This window comes from Parasteatoda tepidariorum, chromosome 1 (assembly GCF_043381705.1).
Source record: "Parasteatoda tepidariorum isolate YZ-2023 chromosome 1, CAS_Ptep_4.0, whole genome shotgun sequence".
NCBI classification, from domain to species: domain Eukaryota; kingdom Metazoa; phylum Arthropoda; class Arachnida; order Araneae; family Theridiidae; genus Parasteatoda; species Parasteatoda tepidariorum.
In genome coordinates, this window is record NC_092204.1 from 94,152,845 (window position 1) to 94,173,271 (window position 20,427).

A 20,427-nucleotide genomic window follows, 5' to 3' on the forward strand; every position below is an offset into this window, starting at 1 on the left:
TTTGCAGGTTGCAATAAGTAATATTGTATATTTAAATGAATTAATACAATTTAGTACATAAAAGGCCTAATTGAATAGTGGGGAAATTTTACTTCTGTTTATTTCAGGCACAAGTGTGGGAGAAAAACAAAAAGTCTGACAATACTTATCAACTCAAATCATGAAAAAATAAACAAATCATTTATAGGGTTATTTTTTTCTTCAGTATGTTTATTGATATTCAAACAAACTGTTAAGTTTTATACATAAAAATTTTGATTTATTCCATAAAAGTCAGAGCTCTAGAACCTATTACATGTAGTATTTTGATAATCTAATGAACGTAGCAGAAATAAGCAGGATAAATTTTAAAATAAGACTAACTTTACTTTTTTAATAAATGGAGTTAAGACTTACACTTATATAAGGTATATATATATGTAGGTATTTATATAAATATGTAGGATCATAACACATCATTAGTTATTCAAAGGATTAGCCAATTATATTTCAAGAATATATTGCATTAGGTACCCTAACGTGATATAAATTTTGATTGCGTAGTACTAAAAACTAGTTTAATCTTGGCAAAAACTAGATCCCTCCTACCTTCAAATACGCATGAGTAGAATTTATGATATATCGTATAATAAAGATTTACATATTAATGAGATTCTACAGTAAGCAAGAAATGTAAAATTCACAGTCAAATTAATACAGATTAGCAGATAAATGATTTTTTTCATACAACTACAGGGTGGCCACTCAAATCAGGTTTCAAATTTCCCTGATTTTTCCAGTAATAATCTTAAAATTTCCAGGTCAGCGTGTTTTTTCTCTCTCATTAAGTGCAGGTGGGTACAAGAAAAGTGTCAATATTATAAAGTATTTTATTTAAAATGTTATTTTTTAAATGTATCATCTTGAATAGATGTGAAGAAAATAATATGTTTAGCTTGCAAAATTAGCTTGTACTTTTAATGAATAAAAAATATTTTAAAGTGATAGTTTTGTAGTTATTGCACAAAATGTACCAAATAGCAAATACAGTGATCCAAATTTTTTTAAAATTGCGTTTTTCCGGTTGGAATGGATAGATCTATGTGTTTATACAATTTTCCATCTTGTAAAAGTTAGTTAAAAAATCACAACTAATTTTAACTATGCAAGATATATTAACAACAATGTAAATAAAACTCATATTTCAGCAATATTTTCTTAAATTTAATAATTTTCTAGTAATTCTGCTAAATTCTAGTTTGGCAGGGTAATAATGGAAATAATTTTAATGCAAGCAAAGTATAACTAAGTTGATGATATTTCAACTGTTTGAAGATAAATTTCAGTCTAAATAAAGTGGGTATAACGGATGGTAAAATAATTCAAATTAAGAAAAATTCCAGCTTTTCTTTAAAATTCCCTAATTTTTTCATGTTTTTAATCAAATTTCCCTGACTTTTCCAGTATAAAAAAAAAAAAAAAATTCCCTGATAATTCCAGGTGGGTGCCACCCTGAATTACTAAGAAACTATATCAAAAACATAAGTTTACCTAGATGTACTTTTGATAGCTTGAGCCTCATCCAAGACCATGTATTGCCACTTGATACGTTGGAAATACTTCACATCTTGCACTACTAGCTGGTAACTTGTAATTAAGACATGGAATGAGGCATTTTCTGTGTGCAGATCTTTTTGACTCCAGAATTTTCTTAAAATTTTACGATCATTGGTGTTACCCCAATAGGGCAGAACCTTTTATAAAGAAAATAGTTAAGGCTTATTAAGAGTTTTAATTTGAATCTTATGGTTAAATTTTTTTTAAAACATGCAGATTCAAAAGTTTTATTAAATATAAAAAGCAGTATTTTTTAAGAAAATTGCACAAAAAAAAAAAAAAAAAAAAAAAAAAAANAAAAAAAAAAAAAAAATAAAAAAAAAAAAAAAAAAAAAAAAAAAAAAAAAAAAAAATACAGCTGTAAAAATTATCCTTGAAGATAAATTTTTCCTTTTAGCTTTTTTAAAATGTTCTCAAAAACAGATTTAAGACATGTCTCAATAAAACAATTCGTAATAACATTGTTAATGTAAAGTATTTACTTTTTAATTAATAATAAAACACTGATAATATCAACCTTGATTAATTAATTTTAATAACATTAATTTACATCTATTATCTTGAAACTAAATAAACCAGAATTTAATATGAAACTAAAATTATAATAATTTATTATGAATGTAGAAACTGTTTTAAAAATGATTTTACAGTATTTTAATATTATCATAAAATTGCAGTACAATAGCAACAGTTATATCTTTTGATATCTGCAATCAAAACAAATGTATATTAACTCGAAACAACTAATTTTAAAATTGAAAAATAAAATGTCAAAATTTTTAAATATAAAATAAATTTGATCACTCACATTGATTAGTCTACTACAATCATAAAATTTAAATCTTCAAATTCAAGGAAGAGAAGGTAAAGGATAAAAACCATTCCCTACCTTAAATTTAGGAACGAATTTTGCAAATTCCTGTTGCCAATTATGCAATGTAGAAGCTGGAGCTATTACCAGAAATGGACCCCATATCCCTTGAGCCTATAAAAAGAAAGAGCATCAAAAAGTAATCAATAGAAGCAAAAGCTGTAGATATATTTGAATCAGATAATATTATTTGGTTTCTAACATTTCATTGATAGATTTAGGATATACATATAAATTTTTTGAATTGAAAAAATTTCTTTTTTTTTAAATTATATATTACTTTATTTATTCAATCAGACGGAATTTTTTAAAATCGCATGTAATATCACATACAACATTTTACTATCAAACCATTATTTTTATTAATAATTAAATTTCTAAAGGGACATAAATCTCAATCATAAGATGACGGATATACTACTAATCACATTCAAAATTTACACTAAGCAAAAAAAAAATTATGTGACCCAGATAATAATTAATTTTTAAACACAAATTTTTAGAATTATAGATCACTTTTTAAACTAAGCACTGCACAAAAATGAAATATGATTATTACACAAAACCTGACCTTAACTTACTTTAATTAATGTTGCTAGAAAAGCTATTGTCTGCACAGTTTTCCCAAGTCCCATTTCATCAGCTAAGATACCATTGATACCCTTATCATACAAACTGTAGAGCCAATTCATTCCCTAAATTAGAAAACATAAAATTTCATTAACTGCAAGAATTTTCCAGGATTGTTAATGATTTGGTTTTAAATTTATCTTTCAAAACTTACTTTTAGCTGATAAGTTTTCAGTTTTCCAACAAGCATGGGAGGCTGAGGATGATCTACCTCATTGTCAAAAGCAGGGTTAGTAAGATTAAAATTTTCTTCCACTGAAAGGAAACAAGAGATTTTAACATATATATAAAAGTAGTATTTTGGTTTCATAACCACAGCACATAAATATATGTATAAAGAGGGAGTAACCTTTTAATTGATTTGTAAATTCAGGGGTCTGTCTTAGTTTGCCTGAAAGGTATCTATTTTGTGAAAATTTAGACGTAATTTGTGAAAATTAAAATTTATATTAAAAAATCAAAATGGTAAAAATATGAAACTATAGCTTCTTACGGCATACAAAAATAAAACTTTAAGGAAAAGTATTTTGTGAAACTACCGTTTTCCCTAATGTTGAATTTTTGAAGGTAGACAGACACCTGAACTTGGACAACTCTGTACGAAATTTGTCTGACATAAGTAATGTAATATTATTAAGTTTTTTCATTGAATAACAAAGTGAAGAAGTGTTTTTTTTGTGAAAGAAAACCAGGTGGTACAGGGGAAAATTTAGGAACTTTCGCTAATGGCCCGTTGAAGCATTTTAACAGTGGCTACTTCTCCTATGATAGAAAATTTCAAATGATTGAAAAAAAACTGCTGACATTAATCCAATCTTAATGATTAGAAGGAGGGACTTAAATATGTTAATTAATTAGTGCAAACAATATTTTAAGTTAGGAAATCAGACACAAAAACCCACTTTCTCTGAATAAACACCCCCCCCCCCGAGTGTTTCAGATTTCTGACCCCCAAAATAAAGGGCGTAATCGGGAAATAGGGTCCCCATAATTTGGTCAGGAGAGCGATCCAAAGATTGAACCCCTTAATGTTAATTTTACTTTCTGCGTATTTCGCCATATCTCGAGAACTTTTTAAGCAAACTAAAACATGTTTGCACACTATTATAAAATTCATTTGGCCAAAGACAATTCCATGTAAAAAATAAATTTTGAATTATAAGGTATACAATTTTTTACATCATCTTAAAAGATGTAATTTATATGACAAAGCACAAAAATTGAAGGAAATCGGACGAATAGTTTCTGAGTAATCAACTATCCAACAAAAAAGTTGTATTTTTAAAATTCTATTTCTCAGGAATTATTCAACAGATTTCAATCAAATTTTGTACTTTCTCAATCAAAACTACATCCTTTAAAATGATATATCTTAAATTCATTAAGATTTAAAATTGTGTGCAAAAATATTTCAATTCGCTTAAAATGTTCTCATAATAAGGTGAAATACACAAACAATAAAAGCAACATTAATTGGTCCAAACTTTGGAATGCTCTCCTGACCAAACTATGGGGACCCAATTTTAGAGCTCAGAAATCTGAAAAAAAGTATGCTTTATCAGAGAAAGTGCCTCTGCTTTAGTAACTTAAAATATCGTCTGCCCTAATTAATTAGCATATTTGAGGTTACCTTGAACCATTAAGATTGAGTCTTAGAATGCGAAGATCTGATCATTAAATTGAAAGTTATTTAGGGTGGTCCGTTTTTTTTCAACGCACTATATATACTAAAAATAAAAGCGAAAACAAAAAAATTAGAAAGAAAATTATTATTGGAAAAAGGGAAGATTTCCTTTAATTGAAATATGATCATATAATAATTTAAATTTTTTTCTATCATAAACCGAATATAATAAAAATATAATGTTTTAATACTAAAGCAAAAGTAACTGGGGCAAAAACTAAAAGTGTAATTTTTGTACAAAAATCTAGTTTTAAACTAAATAAAAATACATAGCCAGTAATCACTCATGTGAAAGGGGCAAAAAAGTCAAAAGTAGAATACATACATTCATTAAGTATATCAACATTCTCTTTTTTTGTTGGAGGCATAACAGAATCAAATGCAGTAGTCTAGAAGAAATTAACATATATAATAATAAAAATGGATATAAATTTTTTTATAAACAATTTGCAAGAAAGTAATTTTTTGGGGTTAAAAAAAATTTAGCATACAATTGTCAAAATTTTAGGTTGCAAGTAAAAATCTGAGAATTTAAAAAAAGAAAAAAAATAGGTACAATGTAATGGTAAAACAGTGTGAAAGAAAAACATATATTTCTTCTTAGTATCAGGTTTTAAATAGAAAATTTTTAATTTTAATTCATAAATACATTTTCTAGAATGAGTAATTTTGAAGATTTTAGTTGTAGTTTTTTTCTAATTAATTTTATAGTTAAAAAAATTCTTTTGAGAAACAATAGATTTTAAATAAGTTCAAAACAAATTTTACAACTTAAAGAAATGGTTTGATTGATCAGTCATTAATTTGCTTGAAAAACATTTAAATTTACATAATGCTCAAAATAATTAAACAAATAATAATAATAAAAAAATACCTTGTCCACATGTGATTTATATGCAGCACTTGCATTTCTTAAAGCAAGAGATTTCATTTCTTCAGAATCTAACAAAAAACAGACAAATGACTGAATTAGAATAACATTTTCTGAAATAATAATGAGATTTTGCCAGTCTTTGTAAAAATTAACAAAATTGATTAACACAAATTTAAGCTTTTTGTTAAAAGCAAAATTTTTTCTCAACAAAAATTAGTTAAACACAGTTAAAATCACAGGTCCCATAAAAACAACTGATTATTCACATAAGCCAGAAACATTGGAGCCATAATTCCACAGGCCTGGGCATTGTTAATAGAACATGTTTACTTAAATATAAATTTTCATCCCTCATGTGTATAAAATACCAAATTTATATAAATTTCCTCTTCAGAAAAAGAATCAAGTTGTCAACATAAAATTTAAAAACAGTTTTGGTTGAAAGATCAAAACCATTTCTACATTTTGTGCTAACATTTATGAGCAGAATACTAACTTCTAATGACAAATTCTTATATTTTCACGAATAAGCATGTCGTCATCTTTGACCAAGTTTAATAGTGGCTGCTTATTTTAGCCTAAATGGCACACGGAAAATTGTTCAACTAATATTAACAATCAATGAAAAGTAAAGAGTTTGATTATTGTGATGCCATAATAGGCATTACATATTTCCTAGCTTTTAAAATTTTCCTTCATTTCATAAATTTAATTTTTTTTTAATCATTCATAATCTAATTTTAATTCAATTAAACCAACTGTCTAATTTCCATTACATTTCATAAAAAGCAAATATAAATATTTTTTTCTTCTCTTTTTAACAATCAATGTAACAGTTAACTTTTTAATTCAATACAAATGTAAAACTAATTGATTCACTTTCGCGACTAAATCAAACATCAAAATATATTTATAACACTTTATTTTTCTCACTACAAAAATGCTTCAGTGGCAGGGTTATATTAATTCTCACGGTCTTTTAGGCGATTAGCCTTAGCCAAACTATTTAAAATGTAATATTAATTTAAAGGAGTTGGCTTTGTTTTTGGCTATTGTATCTTTCGATAAATCGCTAACCGTGTATCTCTTTCCATGCTCCTAACTGTTTGTTGGTAACAATTCACTCACTTTTTAATGCTTTACGTTAGGACTAGGGTGGGGGGCTTTGCCACTCAGCCTGACCATTACGAAATTCTTGATGAGAGGAAAATCTTCACATTTCAGGAGCATTTTATTTTAATAACTATATACGGCCATATTGTTTCTAATAAAATTTACAAAATAATAAAGTGATGATTTTTTTAAAAATGATTTAGTTCAATTATCTCCTATAAAATATAACTCAGTCGTAAGAAAGGCAAGCGTAACTGTTGTGGCCAAAATATGCTTAAATACTACAGTGATGTTACTTCCAATATAAAATTAGACTAACTACAATCACAATTATAAAGATGCTCAGGGTGATGATTCCATTGACTTCTGTCTTGCACAAGTAAATAAAACAATAAAAGGCTTGCAACAAACAATTTCTAATAGAATTAAAAATCATATTTATACGAAACAAAAGAAACTTTACAATAATACAGTAGAAGATCTGTATAACACAAACTCTGAAACCTGACGCTTTGCATTACTTAAGAATTTTGTGTTAGATAGATCATTTCACAAATCATAAAACTAAGCTACTAAACATGTCAATTTATCTGGAACAGATTAATATAAATGATTTAAAATAATATATAATTGCAAATAGTTTAGAACACAAAGATATACACTTATGTATTTATTATTTACAGAATAAAAGTAAAATTATCAATATTTAACATTAAAACTAAAAACCAAAAATTTTATCAAGTTCGGAGGAAGAAATTGGAAAGTTAATATTGTTTATGGAGAATTGCGTTATATAGATCTTCTACTGTATCCTGTTTTGTTGTTAAAATAATAAGAAAAGAATAACAACTAATCAATAAATAAACAAAGTAGATAAGCAGAAATTTAACAGAATTATGCAGATTTATAACTATACCAATAGGATGCTTTTGCAAATATGTTTAAAATTTTGATTACTTACTATATTCATCATCACTTTTCAAAATCGAAGTTGAAGGTACATCAGAATCAACTTTTGGTTCATCTAGTTGCATAAGAATCTGCTCCTCTTGGGCATCTTTCAAAGAGGAAGACATTTTTCGGCTCATAAAATGAGCATATAATTCGGTTTGGGTGATTAAAAAATTGAGCTTCCTCTGCTGCCTCTTAGCCTAACAACAAATTTGAGAATTAAAATTTTTTTACAACGATAATAATTTTTATATCAACAGAAATTGGAAAGGACTACAAAACAAGAGTATACCTCTCTGAGTTCGATATCAAGACGTAACTGCTCTTGAGCTTCTTTTTCAGCTCTTTTGCGATGTTCTTTTTCCACTTTATCATAGCGTTTCCAATACAGCATCATTTCTTTAGTGAGGCGGCGAGCACGGGCCGGGACATCTTTAACAAGTTTTTGGGAAACTAAGACTGATTTTCTTACTTCCCTTTGGCAAGCTTGGGCTAGCTAAAAATATGAATAATAAAAAAGATGTTTATAAGAACTTGCTTTTTTTTAAAAATGAATAATAGTTATGGAAATAAATGATACTTAGATTTTAATGTTTATAATAATACTAAGAAGTTTCATAGACAATGATCTTTTATAGAATAAGAATTAAATAGTAATAAATTTAAACACAAACCTTTTTTGCGGTAGATAGTGTTTCTTTATGTGTAGTAAACATCTGTTTCTGGGCCTAAAAGGAAAAAAAAACAGTAAAAACTAAGTTAGTAGATTTGATTACTTTGGATAATCAAAGTTAATTGGTGAAAAACAGTTTAAGCTTGTTTATAGAAGTAAGAATTTAGATTTTATGTGAATTAGTTTTTTCATACTAATTTGTATAAACACCATTGATTTTGTCTGCTAAAAGCAGGGTGTCAACTAATATAGTATAAAACAAATGATAAAAATTATGCGTATTGCATTTAAAATAATTTTAAATACTGAATATAAAAGATAAATAATATATATATATATATATATTTTATTATCATGCAATGTTTTCGCACACTTACTTTCAATAAAATATAACGCTTAGATAACAAAACTTAAGTAATGATACTCTATAGCAAATGATTTGATGCATAAACTAATATTAAAAACTGCTTACTTTTATAAAAAAAACTTAGCTTAAGAGAAATATACTTGAACGTGCATTGGGATATAGGCAAATAATAAAACAAGTGTAGAATTTATGACACTATCAGAGTAAATAGCTCAACTTAAGGAAAAAATTCATTTTTCTTTTTGAAATTAAGATAATTAAAAAAACAAAAACAAACATACCCTAGCAATTTCTTTCTTTCCTATAGAAACATATAGCCTTTTTCTTTTCATATTCATGACAGCTTCATGAGAAACAGAATTTTTTTTCTTTGAGTGCTGTTTTTGAACAGGAGTATCACCAGTATCTTCACTTTTACGCCCCTTTGCTTCTGCTTTTTTATTGTTTGTTATGACATCCTAGTGATTAACATTATATTTAAAATAAAGAAAGTATAATATACAACAATAAAGGAATTAAAAGCAATAAACTACCACTTGTTAGAAAATAAGAATAAAAAAAAATGGTATCTATATACAAAAAATTTAGAATTTCAAAAAATTATTTTATTAGACTACTATAATAAATGTAAATATGATTCAGACAATTGGAAAGTAGGATTCATACAATTAGAAAGTACAATTTAAATATTTAAAATTTAATCATAACAAGGCATATGATTAAAATAAGGTTTCAGAGAATTTCTAACATTTAGAATTTATCAACTCACAGAATTCATTCTAGATCTTAAAAAGGAAAGGGTGCTAGGAACTGTAAAGGGCTTCTATCAAAAAATTCACAAATATTTGCATAGCTTTTAAAGAGACCAAAATTATACTAAGTTCGTAATTTTATCATGAAAAAAATTTTTTTTTTTTAAAAGATAAAAAGTGTAAATAAAAAATAACTCCTCAGTTAATTCACACATTCTATAAATAGGTTTTAAAATGAGCATAATTCTCAAATTTCAAAAATGTTGTGTATCGTAATAATAACTTTAGAAAAATATTGGGATTTTAAAAACAATACTGAACTGAATGAAAAAACGATAAGTAATTATTAGGTTGCCATAACATCAGATTACATTGGAATTGAAAAAATCACGAAGAAACAGACAATAAAAGACAAATAGTTGCCAAAAAAATAAAATAAAATGATAGATCTATCTAAATTAAACAAGTCAAAAAGTGACACCATAAATTGAGCAACTCGATTGTCGTAATAGCATTGTATAAAAATTATCAGAATAAGAAAATAACAAGTGGAAATGACGTGAATTTATGATGGATTTGTCGTGAATCAAATGTGTCACAAAGTGATTACTTCGAAATTCATATGTCGTAATAATGTATTAAAAATATCAGAGTTTAAAAAACGACACGCAAAAGGCGGTAATATGATCACCAAATAACATTAACTATGATGGAATTGTGTCGCTCTCCCATGATACCCAGAATAAAAAAGAACTAGAAGAAAACTAAAGCTTATTTTACAACGTATGATACCAAATGAGTCAAAGATCTTTGAGAAAAAGATAAATAAGTAATATCTTTGAGTACTTTTCACTGAAATTTAAGACTTCTTAAAAATTTTGATCATGACATAAATCCAAAACTTGTTTCAAGATCTATTGAAAATGAGAGTAGTCAGAAATATTCAATAATTTTTAAGATTCCCAGTCATTTTTTATGATCTATATGAATGAATTAAATAATAATTTATACTTTTGTTACTAAAATTTTTTAGATCAGGTACTATTAAGTTAAAGACTTACTGATTCTTCTTTTACAGACTTGCTCCCTTCAGTCTTTTTCTTTAATTTTGCTAAAGAAAATAAAAATTGTAGATAGGCATTAAATTCTACGCACATGTATTTTTTTTCAATTTAGTCATTTTAAAAAAGTTTTTTCTTTTTTGGATGATAAACTGTTTTATGAAGGTAGAAACATGAGTGAAAATTCATCTATATCTTTAAATATGCTCACTAAGTTCTACCATCATGCTATTTTAGTACATTTTTTATAATATGTCAGTTATATTGCTATATCATTCTTCTTTCTAAAAAATAAAATTTAAAAGATATTTTGTTTTCAGTCTTACATACTATGCAAGGTTATAATCGAACAAGTAAATTTTTAGTTATTTCATTATAAAATATCGAGAATTAGATACTTACTAAAGAGAATAGAGAAGTAAAAAAAATATCCACATCATATAACACTTAGCTAAGCCTAACCATAGATCCACTTTACTCCATCCCAGAATATAATTAATAATAAATAGAATTTTGAAATTTATTCTTAAATTTACATGTAGATCTTTAGATGTCCCTCTATCATTTCAAACTAAAATTAATATTTTTTGTCAGTAATTAATGATATTAAAAGAAAGTTCATCAACAGCTTAAACTGACATACTGTATAAATTTATCATAAACAAATAGTTCATAGACATTAAATTTTTTTTATCAGTTTCTAAAACTGAAATAAAAATGTTTGAGTAATCCCAGTAAACGTCTCGAAAAATATTAAACATATTATCTCAATTAAAAAGGAGAAAATATATGTTTTTTTTTTTTAAACATATACCACCTGACTCTATTTCAGAGAAAGACACATTTTCAAACATTCAATAAAGAGTGGAACATAAAAGGGAATTTTGTTAATTTGGCAAATATGGACATCCAAGTAAATAATTTATAAGTACCATTGCTAATTAAACACAATTTTTTACCTTTTCGTTTTTCATTTTTCTTTTCCTTCAGTTTTTTGGAACCTAGAACAAGTTTTTGATGTTCATAAAACTTATCACAATTTGATAAAAGACCAGATCCATAGTATTGATATTGTCGAAGCTAGGAGGAAAAAAAAACCCATTTTAAATTATTTTAAGCAATCACTTATTATACTTTAATGCAAAAAATTATTGTCTACGCAATGGGAACTGGCTTAAGTATAACAATACAATGAGATTAGCTTTAGAAGATTATAATGTAAAAGTTTTTTTTTTTTTTTTTTAAATTAATATAAATGGGAATATTTTTTCTAGCTAACTCTAGCAATTGCTTTTGTTCATTTTTATATTTATGTGTTTTTAGGATTGGACACAGAAATTTTTTTTATTCTGTAACAAAAAAAAAAAAAAAGCTAAAGTAAAATCAACTGATTAGTCAAATTATAGATTTATTATTTCCAAATTTTATGCTCAGTTTAAAAATTTTTCAATTTAGGGATTAGTGAAATTTCATTTATTATTATATATCGCTTATGTTAAATATGTCATTCATTGCCATTAATACTATTTTTTTTCTTCTTTTTTTGATTTCTTTCAACTACATAAAGGAGAGAGAATATGCTTTTTGATGAGCAACATAACAGACACTGCAAACACAGATTATGAAGTACAGCTTAAGATGGAACCACCTAATACAAATACTTTTAAGAACTAATATTTGCAGATATATCACATTCATCGCCATTTTTGTTTTGTTAATTTTTAAAAAATTTCTCAATATTTTTTCTAAAGAAAACACACACAATTTTCTCAGATGCAGCAGAAAAAATGGATACATAGTTCTAATATGTCTTTTCAATTAATTCAGTTAAAGGTAATATTAAGCACACGCAAAGAAACATTAATTAGTATTCATTAAAAAACATCCCACTTAATTCCTAACATTAGCTACTTTAAAGCAGGGTTCGCGATTTTTTTGATTTTTTTAAAAAAAATCAAAAGAATCAGATTTTTTTGATTTAAATCGGATTTTTTTGATTTAAATCAGATTTTTTTGATTTTTATTCAAATACACTGTAAGAACTTTAATTTATGATTAAAAAAAATTATAAATGTTTAATCAAATTAACTTAATATTAAAACTATATTGTAACAATATTTTAGAAGCTCTAACTAAAATAATTTTTCATTATAATACATGGCTTTGAATGCATAGCAACCATTTTGAAACAAATGCATGATTAAAATTTAAAGACTAGATGAAATAGAGAATTTAAAGAATACTTCAGGGGTCTGTCTGGGTTTTTCTGAGAGGTACCTATTTTGTGAAAATTAAAAATTATATTAAAAAATCAACACAAATATAGTAAAAATATGGATTTATTGTTTCTTACGAGACACAAAAATAAAATTTTAAGAAAAAGTATTTTGTGTGATTATTCTATCATTTTTCCTAAAGTTGAATTTGTAAAGGTACCGTTAAACGGTAGTAAATTTGGCTTGGACAGACCCCTGTACTTTAACTATTAAAACAAAGTTTCAGTTAGCAAACCATAACTTTAATTTAAAATTGTGATTTCTTTTTTTTTTCTCTTGATTTTTAAAATGGCAAAATAAATGAAGCAGATTGTGTTCATAAATGTAGTCATTCATCAAAAAATAAATAAATATTTAATCTATATATTTTTACATTAAAATATTCATTTTTAATTCTATATCAAAATAGATAAGTTAAGCTTAAAAAAAAATTAGAAAATCTATGTACTCATTGGAATTTTTTTTCACAAAATTTCTTTATAGAAAATCAGATAATGTCAAAGATACTGTAAACATATTATGAGAAAAAAATACCAGTTAATAACCCTACTGCATCAAATAGACTTTGAAAGACTTTGAAAGGGAAGAATGACACTATATTAGAAAAAAAACATCTGAATTCATCAGCCCTTTTTTTTTCTTTTTCTGTTTTTGGCATATTAGGGTAATTTCTTTTTAATATAACCTCAAGCTTCAGAAATATACATTTTCCACCAATAAAATATGATATAGATTTTAATTCACGCTTTTTCATTCAAAAGGTAGAATTTTAATTAACATTATTTGTATTATTTTTTGAAAAAAATTCATGTTTATTAATTACTTTCTACAGCTATGCAAGTCTATATTAAGACAGTATTAAATGTTTACTTTAATCTGTACTTTCAATCTCAAGAATCAAAATATTTTTAAAAATGTAATTACAAATGTGTTGGAATTTAACACACACCAAGAAAGTAATTTCGTTAACTAAAATTAATTAATGCAGCAATTTATTTAAATTAAATTTTAATGCTAAGAAAAGAAAATAATAAAAGTATCAAAAATTTAAAACATTGTTTTTAAACTTTTAAAATCAATACATATAGATAAAAAAAATTAGTTGATTTAAATCAATGATTTTTTTAAAAAAATCATTTGATTTAAATCAATGATTTTTTAAAAAAAAATCATTTGATTTAAATCATGATTTAAATCGTGATTTAAATCAACGAACCCTGCTTTAAAGATATAAGTAATGCCCATTTTATATATTTCAATGAGAGAGAAAAATCATTTTTTTATTACACAAATGTATTTTGATAGTAAATACAAATAAAAAGATAGTGTCCCCAATCCAAAATAAAAGAAATCTAAAAGAAAAACAGAAATATTTTAACAAAATTGAACAACTAAAACTATTTGGTATTAAAAAATAGTTTAGTTTTGCAATAAAGGAAAAATAGTAATTTAGAAATAAATTTTACACTTATTCTATACTATTGTTTAATCAAAATTCTTTCATTGCACATTATATTTTTGCTATTTTAAGTTTATGCCTTAAATCCAGAATATTGTCAGATTATGAATTTTGAATAATATACTGTACAATGTATGAAACGCATCTAAGACTTTTTATTAGCAAATTTTTACCACTTATCTTTTAATTGATTTAAAGAAAAATGTGCACTTTTAGTTTTATCATCAGTACCTCTAAATATGTTTAAAAAATGAGACTGTTTCGAAAAACTTTGAATTATTTACTTTCGAAAGGCTATATTTTTTGCTTTCACTACGCCAAATGTATTAAAAAGTAAGACAAATTTTCTATATTTTTTAAAATGAATTTAATAGCAAGTCATTGATTAAAATAATGACACACAAAAGAATTTTACTTATCAAACTACCCATTATATTTCTTTTAATTTCTTAATTTAGTAACTACAAAATAGCATACTGCAAAGAAAGTAAATATTCAAATAAGAATAGAAAAGTCATGAGCATTTCCCGAACTTTTAATGTGTGAGAAAGGCATCTTTTGAAACTAATTCTGCAGGAAAAAAAATTATTTCTGCAGAAAAAAAACCCAACATTTCTTACTTCAATATTCTTTATTTTTCATTATTTTCAAATGAGAATAGAAAAATTACAAGTATTTCTTTCCCTTTAGAGCCATGAGAAAGGCATCTTTTTAATAGCAATCTGGTTTTAGTCATTTGATCTAAAATAATGACACACAGAAAATTTTTTACTTTTCAAACTACCCATTATTATATTTCTTTTAATTTCTTAATTTAGTAACTATAAAATGGCATACTGCAATCAAATTACCATAAATTCTGAAAACTTCAGTAATTATTGATTACCCCTCTATAAAATATTTTGAAAAAAGTTTTGTAGTTGACAATCCTGGATCTGTGGTAAGTGCAGTAAAATTTGTCCGGATTTTATTAAACTTGTTACATTTTTGTCAATAATTCAAACACCAAACTATGTTTCTAAACATATACTATTTCTAAACAAACGGAAATATTGCAATAATTTAAAACTTAGTTTTAAAACTAATGTGCATTATGATGAGCTGAAGGTTTGATCACATTTCCACCAATGAAACTTACATCTGTATTTTTGTGAAACGTATCTTGAGCTGATTTTTGAAGCTTATGAAGTTTCAACATATCCCTAAGATCTTCTTCAGTGATTGAGCCACTACTGTCATCACTATCAGATGAATCACTAAGCAAAATGTCCTAATAAAGAAAAAATATTATTAAGAAATAGCAATTATTAAAATATTACCATGCATATATGTTAATACTACAAACCTTTAGCCACATTCTATTTTTCTTAACTTTGCTGAAATTATACAATCTGAGTCTATCACATCTCCTCTCTAAGAAAAACAAAAAGAAAATATACATAATATTAAAGAGTATTTCAACATGTAAATGTCCACAAACAGATATTTTATTATAGATGTGAATCTTTCATAATAAAAATATTTGAAGTTTTATCCAAACAGAGAGATTGGTAAAAAAAAAAAAAAAAAAAAAAAACCTGACAAACAGAGGAACAAAAGAAAAAAAGATAACACAGATTAAAATTACACTATAATAATTATATCAGCTACAATAAGACTAATTTCATATAACTTTTCAAACGAATGCAGGGGCATACATTTTTTGGGTTTTCTGCGACTAAACTCTCTAGCACACATATCTTTCTGCAAGATAATTTCATAGTAACAAATAGGGAATTTACCAATTTAAAGTAAGAGTAGTGCAGGGTTTAAAAAAATTTATTCAGATAAAATAAAATCCTTTATAACTTTTTAAATCGATTATATAATATTTTTTATTATAATACTATGGGCAATATGCTTGTATTTTGTAGGAGGAAAACACACCAAATTATTTCTTTTTTTGCACTTTTAAAGTCATCATAACGTTAAAAAAAATTAATTAAAAATCGTGAAATTCGTAGTAGTAACAACTGGGAGGAAAAAACTGAGGGCTAAATCATATGAATCAGGGTTTTCAAAAAGGAGGTACTAAATACATATTTCCTTTCTAAATTCCATTGTTGCAATAATTAATATTGTATTAAAAATATTGGACTATATATTTACAAGAAAATTAATAGCAAAAATTGACAAAAAAAAATTGATAGGATCATTGCATTAAAAATTAAATATTCAAATGCGCAATTTGAATTTACCAAATTGTCAGAAATATGTCGGGATATTGAATTTACCATATTGTCAGAAATATTTCGGGATATTAAAAAAGTATGTGCAACTCATCAACAATTGCCAAAAATACGATTGAAACAACACACGAAATTACAATACTACCGGCAAAAATGAAGCTTGTCAATAAGAGATTATTTAAATGCGTGACTCAAATTTTACGTGTAGAAATAATAACAACTGAGAAATTACCAGAATTAAAATCACTTGGAAATTGGTAGCACTAGCAATAAAAAGTTGAAAAATTGACGCAGAAAAAAGAATGAAATCGTCACATTAAAAATAAATAATCAAATAAGTGATTTGACTTTTGCATAGAATTAAAATTGTTTTTTTTTTTTTTTTTTTAAATTGAAAAATATTTTTTTTGTTGTTGATAAGATGAGAAAATTCATTTCAATAACTGTCGAATTAACGATTAAAACACCATATCGAATGTACAAGAGATTCAAACTTATGTCATAATATGGGTATTTTTTAAAAAAAAATTGGGAGAAGGAGGATTGATCATGCACTTGGTTGGGAAGACCCTACTACCAGACCCAAAGGTCAAACACTTCAAATGTCCGCTAATGAGTCGTGAGGCAACAGTTTGATCGGATTTGTCTCCCTTAAAATCTTAACTCTTGGAAGTTGATGGAATAGTCAGATCTCTATTTTGATAGATTGATCACTTCATGAAATTGAACAGTAGAAAATATTCATAGTACTGTTGTATTAAAGAAAATAACCAGCATCAAATAGTTAACATTCTCTCAGACTAATATTTAACTAAAATTTGTTGAGTTTCCATCAAGTTTAAAAACGAGTCAAACAATTTTAAAGAAGGGTTTCAATTATCTTGAAACAAAAACAGCAAATATAATGCTTAATTTTTTTTTTGTACATAAGTCATTTTGAACATAAGTGAATGAACCCTCAAATCAACATTTAAAAATTCTATAAGATTACAATATTGTTGGTTGAAATCGATAATTTTTATATTTAGCTGAATCAATAATTGTGAAATTAAAATCTCCACTCAAGGAATTGTGACTGAATATGTTGAAAATAATGAATAAGCCTATGAAATTGGAAATTTTGCTACTGTTATTGCATTTTTAACAGTGGCCATTTTCTCAAAAATTAATAATTTTTATATTTAGCTGAATTAATAAACGTGAAACCAAAAACTCCTCCTTTTACAATTTGTGACTGAATATGCTGAAAATAATAAATAAGCCTAGGAAATAGGAAATTTTGCTACTGTCTAGTTGTTACATTTTTGTTATTTTGCCCAACTGGGTACGACCCTTGAATTTATCAACATAGAATAAATACACAATTGAGTTCTTTTTTTGTAAAATGGCTGAATTGTCAAAGAGTTTGAAATAATGAATCCTGCGGGTAAGGTTATTGGTCTAAACCATGTCCTAAGTTTAAGCTATTTGTAGAAAATAGGATGTTCTATAGACACACAAAAATCAAGAATAAAAAGCTAAAGATCAGGAAAAAAAAAAAAATTCTTAAGAAAAATCAAAGATATGAGGACAATGATAAATTCAGCAAGAATGTTTAATACATTAATGCGGTACACAATCAAATTTATTGAAAATTAAACACTGAATGACATACATGAAAAAAAAAGCAAACAAAATCTGAAAATTTATTTATAAAATCACAGTGAAGATAAATTTACGATTATAGTAGATTCTTCAATTTCTATCTAAAAAAGAACTAAAGTTTTCTAACTAGACATCAACAAAATAATGATAAAGTCAAAATTTACCCTGTCTATAATTAAACTTCTCCTTAAAAATGTCTTCATCCAACTCAAAATCAGAGCGACTAAAGTCATCCGCATTGTCAGCATCACTACTAAAAGATTTAAATATATATACATACAACAATGCAAAATAAGTGATGAATATTAACAATTACTATAAGTAGTTCGAAACTATAATTACCTAGCAGACTCACTGAAGACATTTTGAATGTAATCTAGAAAGGGTTCCAACCGAACAGCATTTTCTAATCTTTGAAGATGCAATGGTTTTGCAAGTAAGCCATGATCATTATTTATGGAGGCCTCTGTTTCAGCCCTACTAGCCATACCTAAAAAGTCAGAGGTTCATTACCATTGAAATTTAGTAATAAACTTGGTAATACTTTACACAAATTTTTATCATCATGATAAAGATCACAAGTCAAATTGGCCTTACATAACTTACTATATTTCAGGCAATTTATTGACATAATTAAACTCTTTGAAATCTTGTATTGATTCTTTGGGGGGACTCAAGAGTTTTCTTCCACTTTGATTTGAATTTCTCTGCAAACAAGCAAACCTACCATGATGAACATCTTAGACTAGATTGGCTCATGTATAGTTTCAGATGTTAACCAGCTTAAAAATGAGGAATCATTGAATTTTATTACTAAAGATTGTGAGTGAGTCTATAGTGACAGTAATAGTACAGAAGATTGCAGGAACAGCGATATTTACATTATAACCCCTTTCCTTGAGACTACACTTAAGCAATGCAACCTTGATTCTGTCTTTAGTAGTCAGTCAACTGCAATTAATGTAGGGCTTAATCTTGTCCTACGAAAGTGATTTTTTTAAATTATGGATTTTATCGAACATCTAAGTGGCTGGTCTTCTGCGAGAGACAAAACCAGTATTTCTATTCTACACTAACTAAGGACTCTCTCCAATTCCCCTCCAATGGATCCTACCACAAATGAATATCCCAGGTACTGAGGTAGTGGATAGATTAGCGAAAGAAGAGAGATTCATAATCATGCAATTTTAAAATCAAACATTGAGATTTGTATTCACACAGTTATAAATTAAACAAGGAAATTCATATTCCCCTGCTTTTAAAACCAAATATCGAGAGTCATATTATATTTCTTTAACATATTATTAAAAAATTAACCAATCATAACTTCATATGTCTCTTACATATAGCAATTATTAACTTAAACATTATATTACAGTATTTTCACTACAGCACGAGAATCTAGCATATTTTCTTCTTTTCTCACATTAAAAAATGATTAACGCGAGAAGTAAGCGCACTCTATCAATCAATTTCAAAATGACGAATCTCGCGAATTTTGGAAAAAATTTCGTCTTTCACCATTTTAAATAAAATCCGTTTCACTTTTCTTCCTTGATCTTTCATCATTTTCAACATTGGTCCTTGTTATCTAGCTTCCCTATTTACCAGCATTGTTCAGAACAGGTGCAAACAGCAGAACACCATCCACCCCTAACCAGAGAACCCCTTTCAGAACACATTTCTCTGCAACCACGTGTTTACTGTCGGTAAAGTTTATTCATGTAAGACGCTAACATTTTTTGTGCATGAATGTAAGATGGACAAATACCTTGTTAAGGAAACATCTTCTACTCCATAACGGACAAATGAAAATTAAACAAATGTCGGTAGAAACAATCAAAACGAAACAAATACGGATATTTTTCAGCTAAATAAAAAATCAGTTGAGAAAAAAAAATGAGTCCTTTATTATAAGTTATTTAAAGTCAGCACTATTTTTATTTTTCAGCTCTTAATGAATTACCAAACTCTCTCATCGACAATTTACAGCAATTTGTAAAAATTAAAGGCTGTGAAAACTATGCTATGCTGGAAGACATAGCATGAAGTATGAACATCGAAATAACTTCCAACGAACTTCTCTATTCTATAACAGAAATAATTGAAAAGCCTAAGCTGGCAGATGTAGAGGATAAGTCAGCATCTGTTGCAAGGTCATTTAGCACCCAAAACCGATTTAGGACAAAATTTCGTAACAGATTGACTGATAAGCATTTGAGCAACCTAATGTGAATAGCTGATGAAA

General features: G+C 26.3%; 1 protein-coding gene across 2 annotated transcripts in view; it reads right to left on the bottom strand.

The window, feature by feature from the left end:
• Nucleotides 1–20,427, bottom strand: part of LOC107441624 (chromatin-remodeling ATPase INO80) — a gene marked incomplete in the record, with an annotated part of 50,826 nt that overhangs the window by 28,325 nt on the left and 2,074 nt on the right. For both annotated transcript variants that reach the window (XM_071184062.1, XM_043045534.2), the window contains 16 exon segments: nucleotides 1,531–1,733; nucleotides 2,486–2,581; nucleotides 3,049–3,162; nucleotides 3,252–3,352; nucleotides 5,107–5,170; nucleotides 5,656–5,723; nucleotides 7,730–7,919; nucleotides 8,012–8,215; nucleotides 8,394–8,447; nucleotides 9,041–9,217; nucleotides 10,573–10,622; nucleotides 11,532–11,652; nucleotides 15,446–15,577; nucleotides 15,653–15,720; nucleotides 18,344–18,432; nucleotides 18,522–18,669. In XM_071184062.1, the coding sequence (XP_071040163.1) occupies nucleotides 1,531–1,733; nucleotides 2,486–2,581; nucleotides 3,049–3,162; nucleotides 3,252–3,352; nucleotides 5,107–5,170; nucleotides 5,656–5,723; nucleotides 7,730–7,919; nucleotides 8,012–8,215; nucleotides 8,394–8,447; nucleotides 9,041–9,217; nucleotides 10,573–10,622; nucleotides 11,532–11,652; nucleotides 15,446–15,577; nucleotides 15,653–15,720; nucleotides 18,344–18,432; nucleotides 18,522–18,667 (1,877 nt within the window).